We start from the raw sequence: 12670 nt of genomic DNA, 5'->3' as shown, positions 1-12670 counted from the left end.
CAGCAGTGGGGTGCCCCAGCCCCAAAACTAATGGAGGGGCCTCTTCAAGGCGGTGGGTGTCCTGTCCCTGTACATCTCTCCCGGGAACTTCCTTCACCATCACCATCACCATGGTCACCGTAACCACCCACCAACATCGCCACTAGCATCACCATCTCCGTGACCATCACCACCATCTCCAGCATCGTCATCACCACCATCGCCATTATCACCACCGTCACCACCATCTCCACGACCAGCATCACCGCCACGGTCACCATTTTTACTCTCGCTCAGTATATAACACACAACTGTGACCACCATCTAGATCAAATGACTGTATTTTCAGTATTTGTTGCAGATTGTTGTTTTAGGAAATAATATATCCATAGCCCTCACTCCCTTTCTCCCCCCCCCCCCCCCCCCCAGAGCACCACTGCCCCGACTTTGGAGCAACTCGCAAACTTTTTTTTTGGCCAGGTATTTCCCGTGTGCAATCCATAATGTGCTTTAAAATGTTCATAAATGGGACCGTACTATCTTCTGTTTTCTCTCCGTCGGAAAAATAAGAGCTCCTTCACCCCTCCGAAAGGCTCTGGCGTATTCCACCGCATGCATCCCGGCTGGTTTCCAGGGACCCCCTCCACCCCATCCCAAGGGCCAGCAGCTGACCAGACTGACTCCGGCAGGGCTCCGGGCCGGACACAGAGGTGGTCGAGGAGATCTGGACTCCGGCTGTGTCAGTGGGAATCGGGTGCCTTCCCTTGTCGACGGGGTGGCCTCGGGGGAGTTACCGTACCTCTCTGTGCTTCAACATCCTCGTCTGTCAAGTGCCGCCGAAAGGAGAAGTGGCCTCATCAGAGTGCTGTGAGTTTTCAATGGGCTTAATGCGCGTGAGTGCTGCACGACGCAGGTGTGCAGGTGGCGCTCGGAAACCACGGGCTGTTAGGATGATGGTGGTGACGAAGATGAAGGTGATGCCGTGGTCCCTGCCGTCAGGGAGTTTTCTGTCTACGTGGTGAGAGCGGCGCTCAGCATGCACACGGCCGGCCACCCAGCCCCGGGGGACCTGCATCTGGGCAGCACCATTTGGCTCTTGGCAGTGGGAGGAGAAACCTCCCAGGTGGCAAGGGGAGCGGGTCCGGGAGGGTGTCCTGGCCGAGGGGCTACCTGGGCTGTGGGGCTGCTGGGATGTGGCAGGAGGAGGTTCTGCTAACTCTTAGGGGCCCGGGCAGTGTGACCCGCCAGGCAGCAGGCTGAAGACAGAGACTGAGATGGGACAGGCCACCTCAGTGTCCCAGCTGAGGCCGAGGTGGCCGTGAGTCCCCTGCTCCGGGGCCCTGGATACCTGCCCTGTGCAGGATGGGCTGTGCCCCAGCAGCAGCTGCAGCAGCAAGGCCCAGAGGCCCCCATGCCTGAGTGGCCAGAAGGTCCAACTCCAGAGGGGAGCGCCCCCTTCCTTGCAGTGCGTGGGCCCTCTGGGGGACAGGCTGCATCTGGACTCAGCGTCCCCTCCTCGTGTCCTGGCGGTGACTACAGCCCAGCCCTCCGCCTGTGACCCTGAGCACCTGCTCTACCCTGGGGTTGGGGGAGGAGAGTCTCAGACACCATTTGTCCTCCTACCTAAGACAGAAAGTGCTAGAGAATCCTGAGAAACATAAAGGGTTTCTGTGTGTAGATGGGGCAGGTCTCCTTCCCTGCAGCACCGCCTCCACCCACGTTGCCCCCAAACAAAGGAAACTCAGGGGCGGATTGGAGACACTCTGTTTTTCTCTGCTGTGTTTCCTCCAAGCTCCTGGGGTCCAGCTGCTGGAGACCACAGGCCAGCTCAGAGAAAATCTCCTCCAACGCAAAGATGCCCCTCATGCCCTGGGGCGGGAGGGCTCAGACTGGTTCAGGCCCCTCCGGGGAGGGAAGAGACGCAGGTGTGCTTGTGGTCAGCCACATAGACGTACGTCCCAATGGTGTCCATTGAGATCTTACTGGCGTAAACCGTCAGGAGAGCTGGCCAGTCCTGACCTCCTGCTTCTCTTGGAAACGCAGCAGCTCTGGGGTCATGGGGCCCCCGCCTGATGGGCAGCTGCCCCGGGGGTGGGGGGATGTTCCGGGACCTGCAGGGATTCCAAGCCTCGCTGGCCCCCTCCAGGAGGCATACGCTCGGTGTCCACCGCCCCTCCCTTGGGCCCCCGCCCTCTCTGTCCTGCGCTCTGGGCCTGGTTCCTATGCCACATGCGGGTCTGTCCTCGGGCTGGTGCAGCGGCGCCTGATAGGATCCAGGGCTCCCAGTTAAATTCGGTTTTCTGATCAACAACAAATAATTTTTGCTGCGGCCTGGACATCGGACAGGAACGACCCTCCATAGGGACCTGCCTGAGCTGTGAATGCAAGTGAGGGTAGTTGTTTGTGGTGCTGATTCAAATTCAGAGAGAAAATCCGCCCTGTGATCTGAGGCAGCGTGAGGGCCAGCCGTGCCCTTAGCAGCCTGAACGGATGCAGCTGTTTTCAGTGGAGAGAATAATTCACATTGGAGCCCTGTCTGGGGGCGTTCGGGGGTGGGGGTTGTTTTCACGGGTCCCCTGGGACGAGCACACAGGTATCTCTACTCTGGACTGATGTGCTATGACTTTGACATTTGACTTTTTAAGTTTGAGGTGAAATTCTCATAACCTATTATGCAATTAACTACTGTGCAACTGTCACCTCTATCCAGTTCTAGAACATTGTCAGTGTCTCCAAAGGAGACCCTACACCCGTTGAGCAATGACTCCGCTTCCCCCTTTCCCCCGGTCCCTGGCGAGCATGATCAGCTCTGTCTCTGTGCAGTTGTCTATTAGACACCCACGTGAGTGGAGTCCTACGGCATGGCCTCCCCCCACTGGGCGTGACGCTCTGGGAGTTCGTCCACACTGTGGCGTGCGCCGGTGCCTCACTCCTCTTATGGTGAATAACGCTCCGTTGCATGAACGTGCCGCATTTGTTCACCCCTTCATCTGGCCATTTGGACTGTGAACGGTGCTGTGACGAACACGTACCTACATGGTTACCTACTGGGCACGTCATTCAGATGGTAGCTATATATTTAATTTTGGGAGGATTTCATATTTTTTTGCTTTCGCCATCACCTGGTGAGTCGGTGTCTTCTCTGTTTTCAGGTGAGACGTGCTCAGGCACTACCGGCAGTCTGGTATGGAGGGGAGCTCTCGCCTGGGCGCTGCCGGAGGACTGCCTGGTCCTGACCAGGCACCCCCAGTACTGCAAAGAAGCCTGGGCATTGAGGGAAAACAAAAAGAGGCTGCCCCAAACAAGGGTTGGCTGGAATAATGAATGAATGGACTGTTTAACCTGGAGGGATGGAGAGGGGACGAAGGCAAGACCAGGCTGGGTTTGTTTGGGAGAGGAGCCAGGCACGTGTCCCAACGGACTCCAACTCACTAAACTCTTGTAGAATTATCAGGGCTGTTGAAGTGCAGGGCTGCAAACTCGTGCTGCATGATTGCTTTGTCACCACTTAATTAGCATCAGAGGCCTTCATGATTTAACCAGGAGCCTGGCTTCTGCACACACAGGAGGGAGACTGCCCTCAGAGTTGCTAGGGGTAACCCTAACTCACAGTAAAACCCTCCGGAGTGGACCTGTGTCTGTCACTGAAAGAGATACAGCCCACCCTTGAATCATGGGAAGGCTGTGTCACCCAGAGACACCAACAGAGGGCTTCAGAAACCTCCAGATCAGTCATTTCCAAGGAGAACCGACTGCTTCACAGCATCTTCTCTGCCCATGGCGCCCTGTGTCTGCTAGAGCACCCTACTCCTGGGAAGGAGCAGCACCCTGGGAGGCTGGTCCCTGCCCCTGCCATAGCCATTACTGTTCAAACACGGCCCTTTATTTTCAGTGTGCATGTGTTTGTTTATAAATAACGTGAGAAGCACCAGGGAACCAAACTCTTACCAGGAGCCGAACTTGACTCACCTGCCCTGTGCTGTCCCACTTCTGTCTCCTACTCTGGGAGATCGAAACCTGCCAAGGACTCATCCAAGGCACCGAGATGACAAAGCCAATTAACAAGGACTAACTGAAAGATGACTCAGCCCACGGCTTGATGCAAAACTCTTCTGACTTTATTTAGTTAACGACACACAAAGAAATGGGTACTAAACGGTGAAACCGCGCAGAATAGCCAACATCCGAAACCAGGCCTCTCCCAGCGCACACCAGCGTCCCCACTGCCGCGACAGGGTCTCCTGGAGCCCCAGAGACCGTCCGGGCGGAGGCAAGCACACATCCCTGTCGCCCCCACCTCCGCATGCTCCGGGGCGCACGTGTCCCACTCGACACACCCCTGCGTGTGGCCAAGGGCGGGGCCGGGGTCCAGACGCGCACCCTGCACCCCACTTCACAAGCTGCGCGGCAGCGACCGTTCGCGAAGCGCGTCGCCCAGGGCGTCGCGCTCCCGGCTCCGTGGCATTTGGCGGAGGAGAACCTCTCTCCCGCTTACGGGCTTTTGGGTCCCTTCCACGGAGGCAGAGACGGTCCCGATCCTCAGTCCCGACGCAGCTCCCCATTCTTCGTCCCCAGGCACCGGCCCCCCTATTCTTGGCCGGTGGCTCCCCCGGCTGTCGTGGGGAGGGGGCAGCCAGGACGACGGTGGCCACTTGGGCCTCGGGCCCTCAGTTGTGGGGCCCTCGGCCGAAGGGCTGGAAGCGGGCCAGCTCCCCCAGGGCCGAGGCTCCCACGGCAGCCAGGCTCCCCCCACTGGGCCCGCTGCTCCCGGGCTCGGTGGTGCCGGGATCCCACCCGTGGGAGGAGGAGGCCGGGGGCGATGCCTCCCCCGCCCCCGCCTTGGCCCAGGGGGAAGAAGAGAGGATGGCGAGTCCCCTCTTCGGCAGGGCTGTGTCCGCAGGGACCAGCTCCTCGTCCTGCCCCGGAGGAGAGGACTCCAGAACGCGCAGCTTCCACCGGGGCAGGTCCTGCTTCTGGGGCGCGTCTTGGAGTCCCACCACCCACACCTCATCGGGCTCCAGCAGCACTTTCCAGGACTTTCCAGGACTTTCCGCAGGACCCACCCCGGCGTCGTCTTCCGGAGGTAGACGGCATCGCAGCAGCCCGCCACGGAGAGGCGCTGCGGGTCCCTTAACCAGGCCTCGGCCTCGGCCTCGGCGGGGTCCACGGCCCGCGTGGTGCCCAGCTCCAACACCGTGGGCTCCCCCGGGGGCAGGTCCACTCAGAGAAACCCCTGCCGCGGAGGAGGGGGCCCCCCGAGCCTCCAGGGGAGGCTCTGGGGCCAGTCCGCGTCCTCACGGCCAGGGCCCGGGGTGCTGCGTCCCGAGGCTCCAGCTCGGTGGGCGCGAAGTGGTGGCCCGGGCCCTCCTCCTCCGACCCCCACTCCACAGACCCCTCCTGGGCGGGGTGACCCTGGCCCTGCCCCCAGCTCAGCCCCAGCCCCGGGCCCCAGCCCTGCTCAGGCCCCGCCCCGGTGGGGTCCAGCGGCTCAGGGTCCCAGTCTCCCTCCTCCCAGGCTTCCGACTCCGGCGAGTCTCTGAGCTCCAGGAAGGCAGCCTTGAAGCAAGCGAAGCAAATGCCCAGCTGGTCGCCGTGTCGAAGCCGATACATCCGGGACGCGCGGAGGCAGGACACGCCCTCGGCCCCGTACCGCACGCCGACCGGGGCGGGGGGGCACATGGCCACGCTGCCTGCCTCCTACCGGGGTGGGCAGCGAAGGTGGGACGCGCCGGGCACTTCAGGTGGCCTGGCCCACAGGTGGGGGGGAGGGGCGGGAGGAGGAGGAGGGGGAGGAAGGCGAGGGTCAGGAGGGGGAGAGAAAGAAAGGGGCTTCTTGTGCAGGTATTTGGGGAGGGGTGGGGGTGGGCGAGCTGGGTCCCAGTTCCCCAGAGACCCGCGGAGGTTGGGCAGGTTGGACTTCCGGAAAATTCTTCAGCTCGGGCGATGGCTCTATTCTCTGGGAAGCTGCAAAGGGAGAGAGAGCAAGTGAGGCCGGGTGCCCCTTGCAGGCCGGCGGGAGGGCCACGGGGGGAGCCGGGGCAGGGGGCCGATGGGTCGAGACCTGGCCCTTTCAGCTCTGCCCGGCTCAGTGCAGCTGCTCCCAAGGCCCCTCCCCCACAGCCCCCCGACCCGGTCAGCCTTGCCCGGCAGCACCTGAGAGGACCTCAGGGAGACCGAGGGGATCCGATGGGACCCGAGGGAAACTGCCAGAAGCTGATGAAACCCAGAGCACCTGGTGGGAGCTGAGGGAAACTGAGGGAACATGGGGGGACCCGAGGGAAAGTGCCTGATGCTGAGGCCACCTGCCCGGAAGCTGAGGGAACCTGATAGGAGCTGAAAGAATCTGATGGAACCTGATGGAAACTCAGGGAACCACCCCCAGCCACCTCAGCCTCTCACCCCACCCCACCCCGTGGGCCCGTGTCCCCTGGACCCTCTCCTCCGCCCGAGGGGCTCTCACCCTGCCTGGCACCTCCCTCCTACGGGCACCCCGCCCCCCCAGAAAGGAGGGGAGGCAGTGCACCCGGGAGTATAAAGGGCCCTTTCCCATGATGCCCTGGGCTCATCTGCATATCTCCCATGAGCCTCGGCCCACCAGCGACTGAAACTGCGGAGTCACCCACCTCCCTCCCAGGAGCCCCGTGCGGCCCCCCAGGCGGGGCAGGCTGTCCCCCTCTGGCCTCCCCAGCACCGCCGGGCCTCCGTGTGTGTGTGTGTGTGTGTGTGTGTGTGTGTGTGTGTGTGTGTGTACGTGTGTGTACGTGTGTGTACGTGTGTGTGCTCTGGCCCATAGAACTCTTCTCGTTGTCCTTTCCGTCTGAGGGTTTCTGGAACTGGGCAGGTGGATGCTTTTCCGATGGCCTTTGTCCCTTCGTGGGTGACCTGCCGGCCCCGGGTCCTGTCCCGTGGTTTTTTTCTAGTTGTCTCTTGATTAAAGGTTTTTTATGAATTCCAGAAAATGTTCAATTCTCAATTATTTACATTTGAAACACATTTCCCCTAGTCTGGCTCTTCTTTTCACTTGTATTTATTTATTTATTTTGATTTTTTATTAATTTATGTTTTTTATTTATTTTTGAGAGAGAGAGAGAGAGAGACAGAGGATGAGTGGGGGAGGGGCAGAGAGAGGGAGACACAGAATCCGAAGCAGGTTCCAGGCTCCAAGCTGACAGCACAGAGCCCAATACACGAACCGTGAGATCATGACCTGAGCCAAAGTCGATGCTTAACTGACTGAGGTACCCAGGCACCCCATCTTTTCACTTTTAAAATAAAGATTCTTGGGGCGCCTGGGGGGCTTAGTCGGCTGAGCATCCGACTTGGGCTCAGGTCATGATCTCACAGTTCGTGGATTCGAGTCCCACGTCGGGCTCTGTGCTGACAGCTCAGAGCCTGGAGCCTGCTTCGGATTCTGTGTCTCCCCCTCTCTCTACCCCTCCCCCACTCATGCTCTCTCTCTCACTCTCTCTGAAAAAATAAACATTAAAAAATAAAAAATAAATAAAAAATAAAATAAAATAAAATAAAGATTCTTTGAACACTTTCCTTTTTGAACATAGACTTTATCTTTAGAGCATTTTGGGTTCACAGCAAAATTGGACAGAAGGTACATAGTTGTTCTATGCACCCTGCCCCTCACGTGTGTAGCCTCCCCACCGTCAGCATCGGCACCAGTCGTACTTTTGTCATAATTGGTGAACCTGGAGAAGACACAGCCAGCCTCTGGAACACGGCTGCAAAGTTCCTGGGGTCTGCGGCTCTCAAACCTTGCCGCACATTAAGATTTTCCTGGGAACTCACGTCACAGCATGTAGCGGACAGGCCCGAGGTGACCCCCAGAGGCCACGCCCTCCCTGTGATTGGAGGGAGCCTACGACTTCCCTCCAACCGAGAAGCGGTACTGAGGGTGGATGCTGCTGCCTGATGAAGTGACATCATGTGGCAGAGGGGTGTCCCGACTGCAATGACACTACTATGAATTTACATAAGACCCCAAGCCAGCTCTTGCTGTCTCCTCCCGGCCTTCAAGAGGGAAACGGCCGAGCAGGGAGCTGTGGCCAGGCTCTGGGATCTGAAAGTGCACCCAGCTGACAGCCAGGAAAGCCGAGGCCCTTAGTCCTACAACCACAGGATAGGACTTCTGTCGGCTGAGAGCACAATCCATCCGACACTTGGGTTGTACCTCTGTGAGACCCTGAGCAAGGGCCCAGCCAAGGCAAATCCCAACTCCCAGTCCATGGAAACCAGAAGAAAGTACATGTGTGCTCTGTTAAGCCAGTAACCTTGGTCATCTGTTATGAAGCAACAGAAAACTAACATTTGTGCGTATGGTTCTATCAATTCTCGCACGGGCCCCAGGCATCAGTGTCTCTTAAGTTCTCCAGATGTTTCCAATATGCTGTACAATTCAAGAACCAGTGCCTAGACACCTGGGTGAACTTAGAAGTTTTCACAGATATCGGGTCATTAACCCTCCACCCTCCCTTGGCCTTAGCCTCACTGATGCCCAAGCCAGGCTCTGCACGATCCCCGAATACCCATGGCCCACCCAACCCCCCAGTCACACCACCCTGCGACTAAGGCAGCTTACCGTGACCTGCCACAAACCGCATAGTGTGTGATTGGACCCGCCTCATGTTCCTAACCAAAGCCACGACCTGGAGGCCAGCAGGGACCAGACCCTGGCCCCTAGAGCTTCCCGCGTTCCAAAGCGCCATGTCCACAGGCCCAGGACACGTAAGCTCTACGGACAAGGGTGAAGGGGGAGAAGCCCAAAAGAGTGAGTGTGGCCAAGGCTTGTCAGACTAGAAGAGGGCAAGGATGACCTCTCTGGTCAAGCTCAAGAGCCCCCCGCTGCCCCAAGGGCCGAGGCCCTTGAGACGAAAGAGGCCAAAGCCCGGTGTGCCTTCGAGCCTGCTACGGTGCTTGTCTGTGTCTCATCCGAGAGGACTGTGCAGCTCCCAAGGCTTAGAGAACATTCCAGAGATGTTTGTGGGGTGGACACATTCCCGCTTCTTGGCTGGCTTGGTGACCTCCGTCCTCGGGATGACCATCAAAGTGTTGCTGACCTACTTCGTTCCCAGGCACAGCATCCCCTGGATGGGTTCGGAGCCAACCTGGCCTGGCGCCTTTCCCGGGCACAGAACCCGCCAGCGTGTCCGGGAATCTGACCTGAGCACGGCCGGTTGTACCCAGAGAAACCACCTGACCCAAAAAGCCTATAAGCCCACAAGGGCTTGGATCTGAGGGCAGGTGACCCAGTTGGAGTCAGGCCCTAATAAGAAAGGAAAGCGTGTTTAAATAATCAAGTGATTCATCGAAGAAAACCTTCTTGGAAACTGTTATTGTAATCACCACTGCGACGGGAAGGCTGCACATGTTGATGGAACCGAGTACTTGGGGTCTGAGCGAACGTTTGCACGGTTGCTGTTCCACGGCAAGGAAAGGCCGCCCTCAGCTCCGCCGAGATGCAGGAGTTTCTACTGGCTTCTCTTTCGTTCCTCCTCACGGGCACTAAGCCAGGAGAGGAAGAGCTTCACTGTAGAGTCTTCAGGGAGACCCTGCCTGCTGACGGGAAGGAGGGCCCCCGCCTCCACGGGACGGGCACGCGACGCGGGCACGGAGATGGGACCCCCGTGGCCGTGGAGGACAGATGCGCTCTCAAAGTTGCCCGTCGATTTCCGATTTTTTTACTGACTTGCCCCATAAAGTGAGAGTTGTGTTTCCAAAGGAACAGAAAGGCACGAAGACAAGGACAAATAATTCTCTGAGCGACAAGGCTAATGACTCCGAGTAAGCCGTGAAAATGAGTAAGGGTGGCGAGTTCTCTGTAAGATAGCTCTCAGAGCCAGTGGTGTCTCTGCCCCTGCACTCGCCTGGGGCGCCCCGGGTCACACGTGAGCGGGCGTCTCCAGCCCGTATTGCAGTCTCCGTCAGAGGCACTGCTTCTACGGGGACATTAAGTTTAGTGCTGTAATAAGTCTGCCGTCAGCGCAGTGTCTTGGATTTGACGTCCATGTTATGTGCACACGGTGCGTACAACTAATTGTCTTCATTCGGTTTCGTCTTATCATTCGGAGTTTACAGATCCAAATAGTTCGGCTGCCTCTGTTTCCCCGTCTGTTCTGAAGACGGCTTCTTGTTGGCCCGTTCCCCATCCAGCTGCCCGCTCTCCTGTCAGGGGCCCAGTCGCCTTCTGCCTCCAGCTGCCACTCTTTACAGGTTTGACTGCAAAGGACTCTCTTCTCCAAAACCTGCCTTTTGCCCTTTCCGGTGTTTGGGCAGCGCAAGCCCGGGAGGCTTCCTGGGGGCGCCCGTCATAAGAGTTGCTCCTCGCCCCACCCACAGTGCGTTCTGCAGCGAGGCTCCACTCTCCCTGCCGTCCCTGTTTGATTTTCTTCGTCCTACTCGCTCCGTCTGAAATTATGGTCCTTGTCTACCCAGGAGACTACTGTCCATCTCTCCCGTGGAAATGTAGCCTCCAGAGCAGGGAACGGTCTTTTTTCTTTAACCGCTAAATTCCCCAACCTAGGACGAGCACTCAGTGGACATTTGCCAGAGGGACAACAGGGCACAACGGATGGATGAGTGACAGTAAGTCCCGGTGGGAACGGCCCCTTGGCTCTAGTGTCCCAGGTTTGCCGTGGCGTTGCCGTGGGACCTCCACGATGGGGAAAGCGCCGGCCCTTCCAGACCAGGTCTGCCTGCCAGGGTCCCTTCTGGGGCCGAAGGTTCTGTGTTTCACTGGAATGAGGAAATCCCACAGTTAAAAGGTGCTGCTGATGAGCCACATCTCAGCGAGAGCTTGGGCTGTGGGACCCCGGGGTGGCGCGTGGGGAGTCGGTGCCGGGATCCGTGCGGATGGCGTTGTGTGCGGGAGGCGGGAGGCAGGAGGGCTGGGCGTGGGGCCTCATCCCGGCAGACAAGAACCTGCCGGAAACCGGCTGAGCTCTTCCTTCTGTCCTCAGCCACTGTCTCTCCCAGCAAATGTGCACGGATGGTCTCCCTGGGGAGCCGGGCTGTGGTTAGTTCGCTCCTTTCTTCCGGAGCATTCCTGGGACCCCTCAGAGCCGCGCTGGCTTGTGGAGAGAAGCCACAGGCCACAATGGGGGATGGCCTAGCTTTCCTAAGCCTTCTGTTGAAGGAGATGTTCCCGGGGGCATGAAGATGGCGAGGACAAGAGAGAAAGGAAACATTTGCTCTGAAAGTTGACCTCTCTTAGCCCCTCAAGAAGATGACTTTATGACAAGTGCCCCTGAGGGCAGTGCTGGGAGGAGAAGGGGCCCCGAGACTCACTTGTAAAAGGGCTCGCCTTCGCCGTGGCTTCTTGTTGGCAACGTCCAAACAGAGCCATGGGGCACACGTGGAGGCCTCTCCCCAGCCTCAGTCCCTGCCCCTGGGGTGTGATCACGGCATCCCCGCAGCCCTGTGAGGCAGGAGTCTCACTGCCTGGTGTTCAGGGGAGGAATGTACTGGAGACACAGGACTGGCATCCAGGGAGGAGAGCCAGGCCCATGCCCCTCTCCTGAGACCCCCAAGCTCATCACCCCTGGGTGACAATACAGAAATGTCGCATCAGCCTGCAGATAGGGCCCATGGGATGCTCTTCCTCGCTGTGTGTAGGGGGGAACAAGATGCTGGGCTGGGAAGGACGCAAAGCCTCAAGTGGGGAATGAGAACCTGGGCTGTCCCCATATGCTGTGGCTTCCGAGGGTATTTCCTGGAGAGGGGTGGGCTTCAAGAGCCTGTGGACACCCGGGAATGAGGGGATCAGAACCTCAAAGAAGTCAGTCAGCTCCCTGCCCTTCTAGGACCCACCTTGGCTCCCATCTCCTGGTCAGGACGTCCTGCAGAGTCACAGGCCACACAGCCCACGGCCCTCTCTCCATTTGCACCACGAGGAAAGGACAGGTGCACATCCAGCGTGCTTGCTGGACAGACCCACAGACAGTGGGGAAGGGGCTGGGCAACAGGAGCCAGGCATGGGGAGAGGAAGGTAGGGAGGGGCCCGAAGGTGCTGGTGGCCAGGGACGGCCCCTTGTCGGCGGGGGACACTGAGAACCTTCCTCTTCTGCGTGGTGACTCAGCCTGGACCTGAGAGGCTCACTGCTCAGTCCAGAGCCAGGGGCAGGGGCACGGGGCCAGGGCTCCTGCGAGAAATGGGAATTTGGGGCTGTTGCTGCCCTCAGGAGTTGTGGGGCCCCACGCCCTAAGTCTATTGTGCTCTGTGCAAAAGTAACTCCACGTGCCTGTGATTCACTTTGAGAATTAACCAGAAAAATGTCACATTTCTCATTAAAAGTGACTGTAAAGCCTTGCTCCACACATAATAATAATGAGCATGATTATTACGGGGTCGTGCAGGGGAACCACGATTTTCCCAAGGGAACTCATTCCCACTGCATTGCTAAATTCAGTGGCAAACGAGGTTCGGTAAAGAGGAACCAGCTCCAGGGGGTGCCTTCCAGAGGCCACAGCCCCTCAGGGTGGCGGGTTGTCATCAGGGTGGGTGACAGTAACCTGGACACTCACTTGGGAGGGGAAATGACCTGGCCCAGAGCCAGGGTCCCGCCACCTGGGTGACACTTTCCTTCCGCAAACATGCTGTGGCCTCCCCTGACCTTGGAGATGGACTATTCTGGACTTGCTCCCGCATCCAGAGCAGCCCAGGGTGGACAATGGGCAGCCTGTC

General features: G+C 58.6%; 1 protein-coding gene across 1 annotated transcript; it reads right to left on the bottom strand.

Moving 5' to 3' along the window:
• Nucleotides 1–4075: 4075 nt before the first annotated feature.
• LOC123604175 (testis-expressed protein 19-like) lies at nucleotides 4076–6267 on the bottom strand. The gene is given in 3 exon segments (XM_045489978.1): nucleotides 4076–5289; nucleotides 5292–5943; nucleotides 6133–6267. Coding segments are annotated over 2 exon segments (456 nt in total). The 5' UTR covers nucleotides 5659–5943; nucleotides 6133–6267; the 3' UTR covers nucleotides 4076–5200.
• Nucleotides 6268–12670: the final 6403 nt, after the last annotated feature.

This window comes from Leopardus geoffroyi, chromosome E1 (assembly GCF_018350155.1).
Source record: "Leopardus geoffroyi isolate Oge1 chromosome E1, O.geoffroyi_Oge1_pat1.0, whole genome shotgun sequence".
In the NCBI taxonomy this organism is placed as follows: Eukaryota; Metazoa; Chordata; class Mammalia; order Carnivora; family Felidae; genus Leopardus; species Leopardus geoffroyi.
The sequence above is the reverse complement of the archived record's forward strand: the minus strand, read 5'-3'. Positions and strand labels throughout refer to the sequence as shown.